The sequence below is a fragment of the Lingula anatina genome, chromosome 8 (genome assembly GCF_051362555.1).
Source record: "Lingula anatina isolate TDL-2025a chromosome 8, LinAna3.0, whole genome shotgun sequence".
Lineage (NCBI taxonomy): Eukaryota > Metazoa > Brachiopoda > Lingulata > Lingulida > Lingulidae > Lingula > Lingula anatina.
In genome coordinates, this window is record NC_141774.1 from 10,745,117 (window position 1) to 10,763,943 (window position 18,827).

At 35.0% G+C, this 18,827-nt stretch overlaps 1 protein-coding gene across 3 annotated transcripts; it reads right to left on the reverse strand.

The window, feature by feature from the left end:
- Positions 1-1,025: 1,025 nt before the first annotated feature.
- Positions 1,026-18,778, reverse strand: LOC106176737 (uncharacterized). 3 transcript variants are annotated; one of them, XM_087019440.1, is made up of 13 exons: positions 18,649-18,778; positions 15,082-16,460; positions 12,584-12,703; positions 11,874-11,945; positions 11,412-11,627; positions 10,868-10,969; positions 10,010-10,120; positions 9,482-9,678; positions 8,969-9,114; positions 7,362-7,404; positions 6,630-6,816; positions 6,183-6,318; positions 1,026-5,915 (listed from the first exon to the last, which is right to left on the reverse strand). In XM_087019440.1, the coding sequence occupies exons 2-13, from the start codon at positions 16,433-16,435 to the stop codon at positions 5,864-5,866; spliced, it is 2,736 nt and encodes a 911-aa protein (XP_086875566.1). In that variant the 5' UTR covers positions 16,436-16,460; positions 18,649-18,778; the 3' UTR covers positions 1,026-5,863. The 3 variants fall into 3 exon arrangements, with proteins under 3 accessions (XP_086875566.1, XP_086875565.1, XP_086875567.1); XM_087019439.1 differs by having other exon boundaries at positions 18,621-18,778; XM_087019441.1 differs by lacking the exon at positions 11,874-11,945 and having other exon boundaries at positions 18,621-18,778.
- Positions 18,779-18,827: the final 49 nt, after the last annotated feature.

Consider the following 18,827-nt stretch of genomic DNA (forward strand, 5'->3'; position numbering starts at 1 on the left):
GTTCATATTTCATGAAATAATGTCATTTTGACCAGAAGTTGTCTGCCGCGCCAATTCTTATCAGGTCCGTAGCCAGGGGGGTTCGGGGGGTTCAAAAGAACCTCCCTTTTTGCTGGAAAAACGTCCACTCTGGGTAAAATTTGACCTAGGTACATGGGGATTATATGGTAAAAGGTCCACTTTTTCAGAAAAAGACCCCCCCCCCCCCCACTTTTGAAATTGCTGGCTACGGACCTGCTTATGTTATCTTTTCCAGATGTTCAAAATTTTATGCATATTACCGTATTGCACACTTTACTTTCACCACCGTAATGTACTTTTTGATACAGCGTAACTAGTAAACTGTATGGAAAACAACAGTGTTGGGCTTGACATGCTCTATCAAATGCAAAAAACATGGGGTCTCTAGCATTAATGGTTCCCGAATAAGAGAGTTTTCTGTTTCGGCATCTAATGGCCGCTGCTCCTGTGAAAATGCACCGATTGACCCCAAACTCACGGAGATGAAAGATGACCTGATGTAACACCTGCCAATAATATTATAGGTTAGGTCTGTGTAGTTTTCTGAATTACAGTGCAAATATTTTTTTTTCGTAATAAATTCCATTTTTTTTAATTTGGCCCGTTTCACCTTGAAGTAAAGGTCAAAGGTCAAATCCAAGGGCATATTTGAAATCTCCACATATGACTTTCGGTCTGTAGAAATTTTTCCCATAATTCCTTCGAAATGGTAGATAATTAGCATTTAATTTTGCCAATTTTGGACGAGGGTGTATTGCAATGAGTGCCACCAAACCTCAACCCCAGCACCGACGAAGCCCAAATTTTACGTGGCTCGAGTTGAGATTATACGCGACCTAAATCCAAGAGATGGGTATGCAGGCCCTTGTAGTCTAGGAGGGGAAGCGGTACAGTGACATGGCGGCAGAGCCAGATGAGCCGAGAGAATCTGCAGGTCTGGATAAAAACCATGTGTACCGCCAGCGCCTACGCTGGTGGTACAATAACAATAACAAGATTTTCACTAGGTTTTTATTATTTTGTTTATTTGTACCCAAACTACAAAATTTTTGAAAGCATAAGGTTATCTCTACAGTATATCAGCAATGGTTCAAAAAGACCAAATGAATTTAGCTGTTAATCCTGGCCTTTTTATGACTGCTTTCCAAAGTCTCTGCATAGTCCATGCCTCCTTAGATGAAGTGGATGTGTGTTAATTAAGTCACTTCTTAAATGCTTACTACAAATGGCAAAATTCCTTAGGCTAGTATTATGCAAACATTCTAAAGCTCAACATGCAAGACTTATGCTACTTTCTTTTGAATTCTCCCTCTGTTTCCCTCTGTCTTTTTTTCTATTTTGTTTTAACGGCAAGAAAAAAACATGAATACAGTATATAACAACCATCACGTATTTAACTAAGCCCTACATAAGACCATATTTTTACTGGAGTTATCTCTGCCATTTATATATGTAGGTTATTGTATAACAAGGCAGCAAAGCTGTCAAATGTACAGACAAAGAACAGAAAATAAAGATGCAAATAAGTGAAAAATTAAATTTTCACAAAAAACTGTTAAATTGCCAGAAAAATTTACCAAACAGACTGCGTTGCCTATTGAAGCTGTAGTTTAGTCCCATGTTTCTTTCCTATAAGTTTGAGAACAGTAAGTGACATGATTTCCCTTAAATGGTCATCATAGGAGCAGTGCCCAAAATAGGGGTTTCTTCAAATTTTGATACAACATTAAATAATGTTTAACAGCATAATGACAATCAAATGTTATTAATAAAATATTAGTAACATGGACATTCAGAAAATGTGATAAGCAATATTTCACATATTGGCATTTTCAAGGTGTGACTTTTAAAGAGCTTAGATGAAATGTAGACCTGTAGTAGATGTTTCTTTAATCTTTTGAAAACCCTTTGTCCTCAAATTTTTACACTGACCTTTATGATTTGTGCTGTGCCGTATCCCAAATTAAATGTAATATGATCATGATCATGGAAGATTAAAGAAACATCTACTACAGGTCTATATTTCATCTAAGCTCTTTAAAGTCACACCTTGAAAATGCCAATATGTGAAAAATTAAATTTTCACAAAAAACTGTTTAACTGCCAAAAAAAAAAAAAAAAAAAAAAAAAAATAATAATAATAAAAAAATACCAAACAGACTGCATTGCCTACTGAAGCTGTATTTTAGTCCCATGTTTCTTTCCTGTAAGTTTGAGAACAGTAAGTGACATGATTTTCCTTAAATGGTCATCATGGACGCAGTGCCCAAAATAGGGGTTTCTTCAAATTTTGATGCAATATTACATAATGTTTAACAGCTTAATGACCATCAATTTTTAATTATAAAATATTAGTATCACAGATATTCAGAAAATGTGACTAGCAAAGGTCTTCAGGCCCATGGAACTTCAAAGTCACGCCTTGAAAATGCCAAAATGTAAACAAGACAGCACTGTTCTGAAATGGGTTTATTTCCATTTTTAACATAAAACAAAATAAACATTTTACTGCCATTTTTATATGACCAACTAATAAAATTGATGAGATGGGAAAAGTATCAATAGAACAGTGTTAAATGTCCAATTTCCTCCATTCTGAGATTCTGAACATAGTGGATGATTGAATCTGACAAACTGCAATGATATGAGTTTATTTCCATTTTTGACACTTTATTACACAATACATGATAACAAGTTTACCATGTTTTTTACATAATCAACTAACAATGTTGTAAAGATGCAGGAAATATCAAACAAACACTTTTAGGCATCTTATTAGTTAAATAATGAGACTGTTAACATGCTTAAGAATTGAATCTGAGGAAATGTGAAAAAAACAGTATAACTTCTAAAATAATGGCCCGATTATGCTGATTTTCGAAGTCAACCTGTGTTTTAGTAAGATTGACCACTCCTGTGAGTATAATTACAATTGGCCAATCCGTTTTTCTTATATTGTGTTATCAGTGTTGCATTTATATTGAAAATAGTGAAAAAACAGCATAAATTCCCTCAAAATAGCCCAATCATGCTGATTTTCGAACTTGACCTGCGTATTATGAATATTCATCAGTTCTGTAAGTTTCAAGTCAAAAGGTAAAATGGTTTTCCACTTATCGTGTTATCGGTGCTGCATATATGCTGAAAAAAGTGAAAAAACAGCATAAATTACCTAAAAGTGACCCGATCATGCTGATTTTCGAACTTGACCTGCGTATTATGAATATTCATCAGTTCTGTAAGTTTCAAGTCAAAAGGTAAAATGGTTTTCCACTTATCATGTTATCGGTGCTGCATATATGCTGAAAAAAGTGAAAAAACAGCATAAATTACCTAAAAGTGACCCGATCATGCTGATTTTCGAACTTGACCTGCGTATTATGAATATTCATCAGTTCTGCAAGTTTCAAGTCAAAAGGTAAAATGGTTTTCCACTTATCGTGTTATCGGTAAAAGTGCACGGCGACGGCGACGGCGACAACAGCGACGACGGCGACGGCGACGACAGACGCAGATGATGGCTATATGTACAGACACATCTGTGTCTGTACATAAAAAGAGGAATAAATCCTGAAACGGATATATAATTTGATTCTCTAAATGTATTTTATTTTAAATGGTCTGCATAAACTGTGACTTTATAATGCACTGTGGGTTTCCTTTAATGCTCATTTTTACCAATAAGACATTTTAGCTAATATCCTCCTTTTGTCTTTTTTTTTAATTCACTTATAATTTTTTATGTCTGTGATCAACAATTGACAGGCAGTTGTGTGCATAGAATTATGAATACTGATAATTATGTGCTTGTGCATCCAAAATTTAAATAAATATACATTATCTGTAAGTTTTTACTTGGTGTCGAAGCTACACAAATGAAAAAACTATAATAATCTTATATCCCTACTCTACATGTTCCTTGTTAATTAACTGTAAGCATCATAACCAAAAAAAAAAAAAAAAAAACACACAGAGACCATTTCTATATCACAAAAAAATAAATATGTTATATGTAGATTTATGAAATAACTGGAATGTTTTTGCAAATTCATCAAGGGTATTCAGTAGAAGACAAACTGATCCCCAGATGAAATATGATCGACTAACTTAAAAACAGCGCAGACTAATTCCCTGCACTGATGGCCTCCCTGCCTCCACAAGTGCCGTCACTGCAGGTACCTTGCAATTTAACCTCAGAGCTGAGATTTAACCCGTTTAATGGCGCGTGTGGAGGCAGGGAGGCCATCAGAGGATTAAGCAGCATTGCTTTTAAGTGAGAAGGCCATATTAAGTTGATGGATCTGTTCTGAATGTGCTCCATCTCACACAGTGTACTCTAGGGACCATTCCCACAGGTATTTGGATCGATCTATCTCCCTGAGAGTCTCACTAAATTGCTATCAACTTAGTCGGCTCATATGTCTGGAGTTAGAACAATCCACATGGATCGATCTAGGTATGGGAACCAAGTTATAGATGGAGCAGTAAGGCAAGTTTAGTTTACACTTAACACAATCTATCTGAGCCCTATGATTGCAATATATGACAGACTAACTAAAGTTAATAGCCTTACTAACATAATCACAAGTTATAAGGTTCTCTCACAGTGTACCAGTACAAACTGTATCACTAGAATGATTGAAGGAATCTGTGTTCAAACCCTGACTCACTTCTACAGAAAAAAGACTTAAAGGGATAATAACTTTTCGTTTTGGCCAAAAAATGAATTTTTCTGGAGTAAACAGCAATTTTCCCATACTTACCAATGGTTAATGAATCCATTTTTACATTCAAAGTTGGTCCCTGTTTTTTTTCTAAAAAGTTTGGTTTTTTGTTAAAATCTCTTAAGAGATTATAACAGAGTATAGCCATCAATGGAGGTCACGTGATCTGAAGACAAGCTCAGATATCAGAATAATAGCTATAACTGCTGTTTTTGTCGTAAAACATATTTTATTTCTATGAGTTATTCACAATGTTTTTTTTTTGTGAAATATAGATCTCATATGAAGAGTTATTATCCCCTTAATGACATCACCAATAACATATAGCTTCACCCCCTCTTTCAATTATAAATGATATGGTGACATCAGTGCATCTTTCACCAGTCTGATGATCTTCTGTGTCAACCATAATTAAATAGAGGATTATACAATTTTCCAGTTCACTGTATACTCACTGTCCTTATCTGATGTTATTTGGATATGGTACATAATTGAGTCTGCTAAGTTCAGAGCGGCAACCCACTTTTAAAGGGTGATATTGTCACAAATATGTCTTTACTGAAACTAGTAACACATATCACAATGATTAAATGATAAAACAAAACAATAAATGCCACTATCTATCTTTATAGTTGGCTTAGTATTACGTAATTTTTTTTTGTGAAAGATTATCAATTACAAAGTCACTCACTTTTCACAGAAAACTGAGAGTTTCCTTTATATGTTTTGATGTTGTCCAGTGTGAAAGAATAATGTTTGATAAATGGCATATTACATATCATACCACACCATATGACTGTACAGTAGTTACAATTATGCAACTCATTTTATATATGCACTATGATCAGGCGCATTTATTTTAGTGACTCCATTCATTACTTTTTATGTACAGATGCAGATTTGTCTGTACATATAGCCGTCACCTGCATCTACCATCACTGTCCCCATCGTTGCCTTGTACTCTCAGTGATAACCCAATAAGAGCAAAATAGTGTTACTTTTTGTCTTCAAACTTACGAGACTGATGAATATTCATAAAATACAGGTAGAGCCATTTTTTTCAAACTTCATGCTTTTTTTTTTTTTTTTTGCTTTTTTCAGCTTATTTTTTGCCATCTTCAGTCTGCCTTCACCCATCTGCCTATGGAAGTCCTCAGTGCCGCAACCCATCTGAAACCGAGGTCAGATTATATGTAAGACGAGCATCAAATTATTGAAGTGAAAGTGAAAGTGAAAGTGATGGAAAGACGGAACAGTGAGAAAGTTTATGTGCTGTGTTGTAGATTTTTTTTCAAAATAAATATACATGTAGTTTACACGCAGACCAGAATGAGTGCAATAAACAGTTTTGAAATTTGCACCACAAGAAGCACCATTTGAGGAAATGCAAAGAAGTCATACTTTTCCCATTCAGATAGAAATCACCATTATCCCTACCTCTCCTTATCAAACGCCTTTTCAGCACAGAAATAAAATGATCTCATCCGCGTTTCTGGTGGAATAAGACCAATGGAGAACTTCTTTCCCACCTTGGGATTCTCATCAACTGTGTATCCATGGAGATGTGACACACCTGAGGAAGGAAGAAACAGCAATGCAGATACCTCATTGGATAAAAATGAGCATCTTTGATAATGTGATTACATTGTTTTACTTGTCTCTGTCCTTTAAAAAATGCAAAATCTGAACTATGACTGATGTTAAATGAGCAACACAGAACAACACTAGATTGGTTTCACAAAATGTAAGAAATGATGCCCATTTTTCAAGGACCTTTGCTCCGATTCATCCTCGGACAAAGATATTCTTTTAGTTAAAACCAACTTTTGACAGTTCTTCTGTAAAAGTGAACCGTCTCTAGACCCACCCTATGACATTCCTCACCTTTGGCTGTATTAGAGGCCACATCAGTGTAGTAATACATGCAAGCATCCTTCAAGACAAAGTAACGCTTCTGCCACTTGTGTCGATTTGTGCCAAGTTTATGCAGGTAACCATGGCAATCTGGGTTTTTGATTGACAGGGCTGGGAGGTCCACATTCTGACTGCTGACATCTATCCATGTGTCCATCTAGAATAATTATAATTAAATTATTATAAATTATACTGGTAATAATCCCTAATCTGCAACATCTTTTACTCTTCATATACACCTTTTAGTTAAAACTGTTATATTTGGACTATGCATGAAAAAATGGTCAAAACATAATATTGTAACATTCTCCAGTTTAATTAAATACTAAAAATCATGATAATAAATAAATGAATGAAAAAAAAAAAGAAAAAAATTTGATAAGAAAAATAAAATAAAATAATAAAAGGATGACAGAATGCAGAAAATGCACACAACTCTATTTGCCAGAGTTAACTATCTGGAACATGAAAACAAAAATTCGTCATATTGTCTGTAAATTTATATTTAAAGTGACTATGTTGTCACAATGTGTAAGTTGTGGCATTCTAGACTGATACAATGTGTTAGTTGTGATATTCTGTCAGCTGTCACAAAATCACTGATACAATATTGTGTAAGCTGTCACAATATCATTTCGACATAACAAGCATTCTTTACAAAATAATGTAAAATTATCGCCATGTTGGACAGTATAAGCTTACCTTATTAGAAGTTTGAGCAGCCTGATTCAGAGCATCTGCCCATCTAAAAACAACACCAAACATGAAACATAGCATCAACAAACATGCACCAAAGCAACTCAACAGTCATGCAAGCTGAGTAGGCTGCTACTTCACAATGACAATTCTTTAAGCAAATCTGAACAGATAATGAAAATAATGGATTCGGGATATTTCGGAATCAAAGAAGGGGTGAGGTTGGTGGATGATGCATGGATGATGATGGGGGAGGGGCTTAAATTCATTCTTAAAAGTTCAGAGAAGCTTCTGTTATAAAAAATAATTAACTCAACATAAATATAAATACAACCCAATTAAATCAACAACAACACATCAAAATGACTATGTAATCAGGATAAAGACTGTAACATCAATAATAATAATAATAATAATAATAATAATAATAATAATAATAATAATTTGCGTCCAGGCATATCACTGAAAAAATTATTTAATGACTGAAAGTGTCACACCAATCTTATGTAATTAACAATAAAATATTTCATATATATGTGATTTAATTTATGATACAAATTAGCATACCCTTTGTGTCAAGTTTGTGAGCATATTATTAAAATGATCTAATTTATATATTTTTCTTTTACATCCAACAATGTAATTTTGCATTACTGATAAGTAAATGTTAATTTGTTTTATTAATACAAATTTGATTATTTTATGCAAGTTTTCATGGTCCAGGAACCAAGTGGCATGCCTGCACAAATTTCTAACAAAAACACTACCCATCCTTCCACTGGGAATCAACCCCTAAAAGTTTAAAATCAACAATGACACATTTTAAAAAACATCAAATCAACATGATTAAGCACGACAATTATACAGTAAGTTAAAATGGATAAAAACTCAGGCTGTGTTAAGATCTGGAATAACTTAAACTGCACATAAAAGTGCTGAATACATCACAAGATGACTAGACTACACAGACAGATCCTGCATGTGTTAAGATTTAAAACCATCCACATTTAGCAATACTGGGCCTAAAGGTGTTTCATACCCCAGAAAGAGAAACTCTCCTTTGAGCAATAAACACAAGGCCTAAATGCAGGCCTGTAGCCAGGAGGTCCAGGGGGTTCCAATGGCCCACAATTTTTGTAGGAAAAAGGTCCACTCTGGGTAAAATTGCATGAAGATTGCATGGTAAATGTCCACTTTTTCAGAAGAAGAACCCCTCATTTAAAATTGCTGGCTACAGGCCTGAGATGTAACACAGTCACTTTGTGATGTCAGATAGTATTCCAGAGTAAATGAATCCAGAGCCAAGAGTTAGCTGATCAACAAAATGATAATAAATAATAAATGGCAAAGTTGAACGTTATTCACTCTGGCTTTTTCATATTGCTATGAGCATGTACATCTGGTGACATCTAGTGGTGAGTGGCTGTCATAGCACCTCAGACTGCAGTCATAGTAGAAATCATACAGCAACAGTTAATATAACAGAAACCAGAGTTTACAAAGTGTAACCTTGTCATCTATATATAAGAAGTATACCTAGAATAACTAGGACAAAAATTAACAACACACTTATGTTATTGTAATAGCCCAGACCAGTAACATCCATAACAGACCTGGACATCTCCTCCTCACTCTGAGCCACAAAGTAGTAAGTTCTGGACCCATATTTAAGAGCTTTGAATGCATGCCGTTTGTGTATATCGGTTGCCTTGGTGATGGTATAGTTGCTAAGCAATATGGCACCCAATGGATCTTTTTCCTGGATTGTAAAAAGACATGGCTGTGTTTGGATATGTCAGAATGTGTTTGGGACAAAAGAGAACTTGTTTGACTACTATAAGCTTACTGTGCAAAAATGGCATGTTGGCAATTACACACTGGCTAATTAGTCAATGATTTTGTTTCCATTGGCCAGAAAGGCCAACTTGTATCGTTTGGCTGATTCATTATTTCAGCATCAACAATGCATGCTCTACCATGAGAAAATTTGCTAATGATGAAACCCTGCATCACGCAATTGAACTTTACAGATGGTAGACAGTGTGGTATGTGAAGAAAAAAAGTTTTACATATTTCACAACTGTCACAACAAATTATCGAAGGAACACAATGAGCAACCATCTTACCTTCTCAGTCTTATAATAATACAGGCAGTTATCTTGTTTGAGGACAAACCAGCGCTTCTTCCAGGACTTGATGTAGTTAGAGCTCTGTTTAAGCAGGTAGCCAGTAAGCATGGGGACCTTGGAGTCTCTACTGCCAACGTGATAAGGCAGATTGTTATTGGAAGCAGAGGTGATCTCCAGGTCCACACTGTCTGAATCTAGGCCAGAAATAACAAGTTAGACAGAAAGACTGTTGGATGTACATATATATAATGTGAGAAATTCAGCATTTTATTTACACTCTTTTAAAAAATTCATTTTATCAGAGAGAGTTATTTAAATAAGTTAATATGCAACATCATTTTAGAGAACAATGAAACTTTCAGTATTTTTATTAACGTTTTTGAATAATAAAAAAAAAAAATAATAATAATATCATTATTGTAGAAATAGAAAAAAAAAAAAAGAACAGAAATAATTTGTTTCGAGGCAAAAAAAAAAAAAAAACATACATCAGAAATGAAACTTGATAAATTTTCTGCTACTTACTGCTTTGTAAAAGCTGTAAACATTCACTGTGTGTGCAAGCCATGATATCCACCCCATTAATACAAGTTATAAGATCCCCAACCTCCAATCCTGCAGCCTCTGCAGCTCCACCTGGTATAAAAAAAAATTAAAGATCTTTAACCAGAGAAATATTCAAGTGATATATTTGCTTGGCACTGATCCAAACAAATGTAAGGGACCATTCCCAGACCCTACCTTACTAACTTTGGATTGATCTATCTCCAAGGGGATTCTGGCTAAATTGCAATCAACTTCAACAGCTTAGATGTCTGTCATGTCTACTGAAGCAGGTAGGGGGTAATTAATTATCATTTAGCAGTTTCAGTAGGCATGCCAGATATCTAAGCCGCTTAAGCTGAAAGCAATTTAGTGAGAAACCACTTGGAGATGGATCGATCCTGTTAGATCGATCTAGGTATGAGAACCCAGTCTTACAGATAATTTTCTCTTGAGTTCTTCAGAAAGTCTTGCAGAAATTTTTTCACATTCAAGTTATAGCTCATGCAATGGTGAGTGAAGCTAGAGTTTAGATATTCCATACAGTGCTAGTTTTGGCAGATGAACGTGTTAGTTGTGACAATGAGATCATTTGCTTTGACAGAGGGTGTCAGATGTGACAGTGAGGGTGTTATTTGTGACAGTGAATGTGTTGGTTGTGACAGTAGTGAGTTGTGACAGTGAATGTGTTAGGTGTGAAAGAGTGACAGTGAATGTGTTTGTTGTGACAGTGAGTGTGTTAGTTGTGAAATAGTGTGACAGTGAATGTGTTTGTTGTGACAGTGAGTGTATTAGTTGTAAAAGAGTGTGACAGTGAGTGTGTTAGTTGTGACAGTATACCTGATTTCAGAGTGGACACTACGGGAGGATGGCTGCCCTGGAAATGAAATCCGAAGTCCACATCTCCTGGTCTCTTCACCACAGTCAGCATCTTGTCAGTCTCTACAATTAATAAGAAAATTTAATCTTATTTCATTGCAAACTAACAATTATCAAGTTGTGGTAGAGGTCTTACCCCCCCCACGCCCCACCCATCCCATCGTAGCCATCCCAATGTATAGCAATTTTTACATGGAACTACAGCAATTTATAGGTTTACGTTTATGAAACAAGCATGTTTAGGTCTTATACATGTTGCTTGCTTGTTTAGTTATACTGTAAGAGAGTGCACTTTAATCGAACTTTAAAAAAATGAAAAAAGATAACTGTTACATACATAATGTATAATGGAAATGATTTGTGGAGATAGTATTTACTATTTACTGCTTGAACATTTTTGTAATTTATTTTTCAGCATCTTTAACCTAGAAGGCATTTCATCACTCAAATACAGATTGCACAATAATTAATTAAATTCTTAAGTACGAAATTCATGGCACATTACCGTAGTATCTCTGAGATATTCTGTGATATGCCTGGGTGCTGGATTTTCTCTGTACATATTTCCTGGAGACAGCCTGATGGCGCCTCCTAAAGTCCCTCTCTGAGGTTGTGGACGTGTCTGATGCCACGGACTCTGACCCAACTGAGCCAAATCTGTCGTGGAGGCGCTGAAGGGGACTGACCATTGGACCGATTTCTTCGCCGTCAAAAATTTCATCTTAAGTTTATAAAGAGGAAGAGTTTTTGTAGAAATGTGCTTTAGCTTACAGTCTTGGTCATAACATTTCATAACAATAATAATACTAATGATAATGATAATATTCAATCTGCCAACTAATATATACAACATTTATACAGCATCATTCAAAATAAATGTATTAAGCGACTATGCCCAAAATTCTGTAAATCTTAATTATAAGTAAAAAATTAATGTTTTAAATGAAATTATACAAATAAACCTTACCTTCATTAATTGACGTCAGCTGAGAAGAGTTCAGAAGATAATTTTTTACACGATTTTCATCAGGCACCTCTTCTGCAAGCAGCACAAAGCATTTTTAATAAACATTTCAATTTAAATTGTATTTCTTGGTTTTCGTTATCTTTAATGACCTGTAGTTCATATTAATACAGAAACTTAAATCATTGACTGGCACCAAAAATAAATTTAACAACTGACCTATGCTTATATAATTATCTATCATAACACTGATACCATTTTTCACCAATAGATGGCAGTCTAAACAGCCTTTTTTTCATTGTAGAACCAATAATGGCTACAGCATAACAACTCTATTGTATTAGTGCAGGTGCACCTGTTAGAATACTAGTACTTCTTATTACAGACTATAAGTATACGTAAAAGGTATGCCTGGAAGATTTAAAAAAAAAAAAAAAAAACATCCCGCATGCCATTCCTTCAGGCAATGTGTACTGACAGTCTGATCTGATCTGATCAGACCAGATCTACAATTCCTGTGGCAAAATCTGCAGATCAAGCAATCAATTGAATACTCACAAATTAAAAGATTCTGCGCCTGATGAACAATGTCTTCATCATTTGCGATGGGCTACTGATGACGAGGAAGACTGACAGTCTAGATATTTGTTAATCAATTTTTAAAAATCAAATATTTGCACCTAGCTGTTTAACAGAATATGGCTGACCCATACCTTCATTATGCCCATCTTCATCAGGAACTGTGTTTTCTCCACCAGGTGGCAGCAGTGAAATGTCGCCATTCTCCCCAGTATACACCCAGCGAGAAGAACGATAACTCTCCACATACATCCCTGAGGAGAAAATAAATCATTATATGCTATAAATATAATATACTTTCTTTTATATTATATGAAACAGATGAGACCAAACCAATTAATGAAAAGTTTCAGCTTCATAAACATGCTCTCTATACTCATACATCTTTTCATTAAGTTATTCTAAACATTATACAAGTTCATGTATATCTATATAAAGCCATGAATGACTGCTTTGCATAGAATTTTCAACAAAGAAAGTGCATCTGATACCTATTTGGCTTCAATATCTCCATATTAACTACCCACTAGCATTACACCATTATTTGCATGGTCTATTGTTAAAATGGGTCAAATTACTGCCAAGCTTTTTAAAAACATTTACTAGGCAGCTCATCTAAGCCACTTAAAAAAATTGTTATTCTAATGATAAGATGGCACGTTTTCTTTTTGCTCTGAGCCAAGACAAATCCAAAGTATAGTCAACTATAAGTAATTCCAGTATACCAGTCTACAACATTCATATAACAATCTTTCTTCTTTTTTTAAAAAATTCAATATACCATTAGAGAGGGATATGATGAAATTATATATATGTATCTTAGGTCAAAATGCATATAATAAATCTTGGTCTAACAGTTAAGACCAATTTTGGCCTTAAGTCATTTTGTTAAGTCAACCCGAGTCACACGGTGATTTCCCTGAGGGGTACGTAGCAGTACATGAAATGCCACACCCAATACTTAAGCTGCTCAAGAAATTCATACAAATTTGATAAATTGCATTATCTGTTGTGCAAGCTTTTGATGATAATATTGAAATATTATTACAAAGTTGGGTTTCAGTCTTAAAACAAGACTTTGCTAGTGACCTAAAAGTGTCAAAACTTGGAAAAATTCAAATATATTTGAATTAGCTGTCTTTTGAAATTTTGGAGAAATAACAGCACTTGGTTTCAGTGCATGAGTGATCTCTAATGTGTAACCCATTCAAACATTGTGAGGGCTGAACAAAGACCATAACACAAAGGCCAGAAAGAGGACCCAACAGTAATCCATACTGTTATTCCACACACAAGATTCATACAAAATACTTCAAACACGCTCTTCCAAAAATGTTTTATCTGACAGAAGTATCTAAAAATAATTTGACAATTTTAAAAATTAAATTTGATTGATGTCAGATTTTTATGCAAAAGTAAATTTAAAAAGATAATTATAAAATCTTGTAATAAAATATCTTGGAAAAAAAGGTGTTTGAAATATTTGGGTTATTACTGTACCATACCTAAGCAGAAGGTACGATATTAAGTGGTTAAATTATCTCAGATTTCCTTAAGCTCACAGCATATATCACGTGCTAGTTAATATGTTGGTTAAATTTGGCTTGTCCTTAAGATACAGCATGGCTCTCATGCCTTTATTGAATGATATCTGTGACAGCATGCTAAATTAAGATGTGATGAGTATGCTTTTCTATGGAAAAGAGAGATACTGTACATTATGTACATTCTTTTTGTTATCAAAATGATTTTTAAACTTGCAGATAAAATAATACATAATGACACTTAATAAATAATATATATAGATAATCTGTGCTTCATACCCCTCACACTGAAGGAAAGCATACTAGTATATAATTTTTTACATGTATATAACATTAAGAAGAAATTGTCCTTCTTTTCCTCCACTTTTCACTGTACATATTGCATACGTGTGGAGCTAAATTTTACATCAAAAACCAAAACATTTGTCTCTGAACTTGGGAACAATTAACAGTTATGTGTTATACATCTGTATTATTTTAGGTTATGTGCATCAACTGTCATTCAAATCTTTCAAACCAACAGCAATGAGTCAGCTACTTCAAACAACAGGCCTTAACTGATATTTGTTTCAGCGCTTAAAAATATTCCATTTCATTTCATTCCATTTGAAAAAAAAGAGACTGATTACGTACATTGATCAGCTGTCCAAACATTACACTGTGTTGCAATATGTTTTAATTCCTAAGTTTTTAAATAAGAAAATTATAAATACTGATCGAGCTTCAAGACAGGTGTGCCATTTGTGAGCAAATAAAGAGGGGAAACTTTAAATAATAATAATTTTAGAAAAATGGTTGAAATTTTGGAGTAATTACTATACTGAAAGATGCTGTCATTGGCTGAATTCACATCAGCAGACTAACTAGTCTGTGGATCAAATATGACGAGCTCACTTGAATGCTTGTTGGGTAATCCCTGTGGGGAATCTATTCAGTGTCTATAAGTGGATTAGATGACAAGCTTTTGAGTTGGGCGCCATATTTGATCAGTGGACTAGTGAGTCAGCTGTTATTAATTTGGCCATTATCATGTCCAGTAAAAATATCGCACCTAACACAATTAACGCAATGCACAACATTCTCCCTACCTTCATCCTCGTCATCTGTCTCATCACTGCTCTTAGAAGGCGATTCCACTGCTCTTCCCTGACCATCAGCCAACACAATCCCTTCCAGAGACTCCTGACTCCGAGACATGGCCTTTGTTGACTTCAGCCTCCTGACAACTGGTAGCGCCACCTCTTGGGACTGGGTAGTGTCCATAATCCTTGTTCCACTTACGTTAAGTGCTGTTTCTGCATTAACATCCCCTGTTTTCTCCATTTCCCTGTCATCAGAGGTTACCCCGTTCCCAAATGCTTGGTGATTTTCATTGTTTTCTTTGTTTTGTGAAGCATCCAGGCTTTTGGTGTTAAGACTGTCTGATCCCATAGACGTCGTCTGTTGTGACTGTAAATTTTCCAATGGAGCTCTCAGTGTCACAGACATGTCACCAGGTGGACAGGTTCCTGTGCCACAGCTGGCATGAACAGCGAGATGGCCAGACTGTGAGGAATTATTTTGAGAAGCACAGCCTCCTTCTGATTCATCAAGGTTATTGAAGTCTCTGCCAGCACCAGCTGTAGCAGACTGGGTTGATTCAGTGCTATCTTTGGTATGTTCACCAGGTGCCATTACAGGTGGCAGCACAGGTGCTCGCTCACCAGGTGGCAGCACAGGTGCTAGCTCACCAGGTGGCACCTGTGTCTCTTCACCATTGACCGTTCCTATACTCGGTCTGACCTCATTATCAGCAACTTCAACAATCTTATCACAGTTTGTATTGGAATGTTTGACTACATCTGGGGCACTGAGCTTGGGCAAACTTTGCTGATTAATGACTGGTCTTAACGGTGATATTACTGGGGGTTTGTGATTTAGGGACACTGGCTTGCCGCCATGTTCTTCACTACTGCTCCTCAATTCCGTGACCAAAGATCCATTACCACTTGTATAATCATGTTTTACGCCATTCTGGGAAGGATGCCTATCAGATAAGGGTAATACTTCCGCAGAATTGCTCTTATCGAGTGGTGGTCTTATCTGCCCTAATACAGTGGTGTTATCAGGGCATGAGTTCTGTTTAAGTGTACTCTGAGACTTTTGAACGTGAGACTCAGCAGTCCCACCCAGTTTATCTGATTCCTCATAGTTATAATCAACATCGTCAAGCTGATCATCGAGAAAACCAAATGCTGAATTGATCTGACGAGAAATTCTCGACTGACGGAAAATATCTGAACCTCTTTCCAGCTGCGATGTGATCCTACCACCGGTCCCATCTTCCACAGGTTTTGTGTTGTTACGCCTAGTGACATTGTCTTCAGTGTCTATTTCACAAGTGTAGGTTCCACCATTTATTTTTGAACACTCCGCCTGGTTCTCCCCTAGAGTCTGGTCCATTCTACGTTATGGGCTGAAGATGTTCCTGGATGATACAGAAATAATCAATGTTTTAACATGTTCACACTATCTCTTTTAATCAAATCCTTCATAAATTTATTAATCTATGATATCAATGTAGAACACATTTACTGGTATAAATGAAAATTAATCTGACTCGATCATTTTCTACAGCTGGGCCTTTCCCATCATCCTTCAAAAATCTAAATAATGGATGAATTTATTTTATATCCATTAGATTTATAACAAATATCACAATGATCTTTATTGAGGAGTTTTTTTAGAAAACACATTCTGTCACAAATTCTGTCAATATGGGATTCTTAAGTCACATGTCACCAATATATATTATAACCAAAGGGAAACATATTCTGTTCTCTTTATGTATATTATTATAATTATATTTTTTATAAATCACTGAGCACAAAACATTTGCAAGCTAGATAGCTACAACAGTATAATAAAAATGAACACAATCCTAACCCCAGTTAAAAAAAAAAAAAAAAAAAAAATATATATATATATATATATATATACACATATATATATATATATATATATATATATATATATATATATATATATATATATATATATTACCAATTACTTATTTATAATTATTTATATTATTTATATATATATATATATACACTTAGGTCAGGTGCCTGGGTTAGCTGACTAGGATTTCCAAGAGAGTGCTATTACACTGCTCCTGATAGGGTTAGATATACGTACATGTATGTCCATGTGACCATGTAACCTTGGTAATATTTATATATATATATATATATATACACTTAGGTCAGGTGCCTGGGTTAGCTGACTAGGATTTCCAAGAGAGTGCTATTACACTGCTCCTGATTGGGTTAGATACACGTACATGTATGTCCATGTGACCATGTAACCTTGGTAATATATTTATATATATATATATATATACACTTAGGTCAGGTGCCTGGGTTAGCTGACTAGGATTTCCAAGAGAGTGCTATTACACTGCTCCTGATTGGGTTAGATACACGTACATGTATGTCCATGTGACCATGTAACCTTGGTAATATATTTATATATATATATATATATACACTTAGGTCAGGTGCCTGGGTTAGCTGACTAGGATTTCCAAGAGAGTGCTATTACACTGCTCCTGATTGGGTTAGATACACGTACATGTATGTCCATGTGACCATGTAACCTTGGTAATATATATATATATATATACACACTTAGGTCAGGTGCCTGGGTTAGCTGACTAGGATTTCCAAGAGAGGGCTATTACACTGCTCCTGATAGGGTTAGATATACGTACATGTATGTCCATGTGACCATGTAACCTTGGTAATTAAGTTCCATGAAGCCTTTTTTTACTCTGTGTGTCCTCTGACAATTTTCATCTTTTATTCTTATCTATATAACATTATTTATTGATACTAGTAAATTTATTTATTTGAAAATGGAGCATTTAGAGAAAACCGTCACTGTTATATCACTAATTATTGATTTGACTCTAATAAAAAAACTCACACCCAAGTGAACCAGGTAGTAATTTTAATTTAAAACTACTGTATATGTACATGTAGTCGGTTAGCTATCTGAGTTAAGCCATCTCAGTTTAGCAGAGAAATATTTTCAAAGCATTTAACTGTGACAAAGAGGTTGTTAATGCTTTCACCCTACTCTGTAAACTGGCTGTGTAGGTACAATCTAACCAGTTTAACATAAAAAGTATTTTGATGGATTTTGACAAAATTTTGGGAATAGGCCTGAATTAAAATGACTAAAAAAGTGATAAGACTTTGGTGGAGATCTGGATCCTCATTTGAATCTAGAAATTTGTGAAGGATTCCAATCAATGTGAGAAAGAGCCTACATGTATATTTGGTTTCTCTCTTTTTGTTTACACCCAGTACAATATGTACATGTGGTTCAAAAATCAATGATGCCAAGAAAACAGCTGATTAACTAGATACCTGATAAATAATTAATAACAATTATGGGAACTGAATTGCCTTGGTGGAGGTCTGCGCTGTCTGAGTGCTTTTCTAGTTATCATGCACTAAATATCATAGAATCACAATACACAAAGTGCAGCATTGCACGTTTAAAAGAACAAATAAATTAAAGGCATCAAAGAAGATAATTATTATTCCCAAAGATATTAACGTTGAAACGGTTTAAAATATACCTTTTAAAACATCAGCAAATACACTCACAAAGAACTGATGAAACACTGCCGCTGCAAAGCTAATAAAACGTTGCCATTTTCACGTCTCTTCTGTGCTACTGAGTAGGTCGCACCTGTTGACAATGTAAACTTCCTGCTTCGATGAGGGCTTGTCTTGGCACATGATACGAAACTATAATTAAAATATCCCCGAACCAGGCAACCCTA

Excerpts from the sequence above, each read along its gene's own strand:
- LOC106176737 (XM_087019440.1), bottom strand. The coding sequence starts at position 16,435 with ATGGACCAGACTCTAGGGGAGAACCAGGCGGAGTGTTCAAAAATAAAT. Across the intron at positions 7,405-8,968 it reads AGTGAGGAGGAGATGTCCAG|ATGGGCAGATGCTCTGAATC; the intron begins GTCTGTTATGGA and ends TGTTGTTTTTAG. Across the intron at positions 6,817-7,361 it reads CTGCTCAAACTTCTAATAAG|ATGGACACATGGATAGATGT; the intron begins GTAAGCTTATAC and ends TAATTATTCTAG.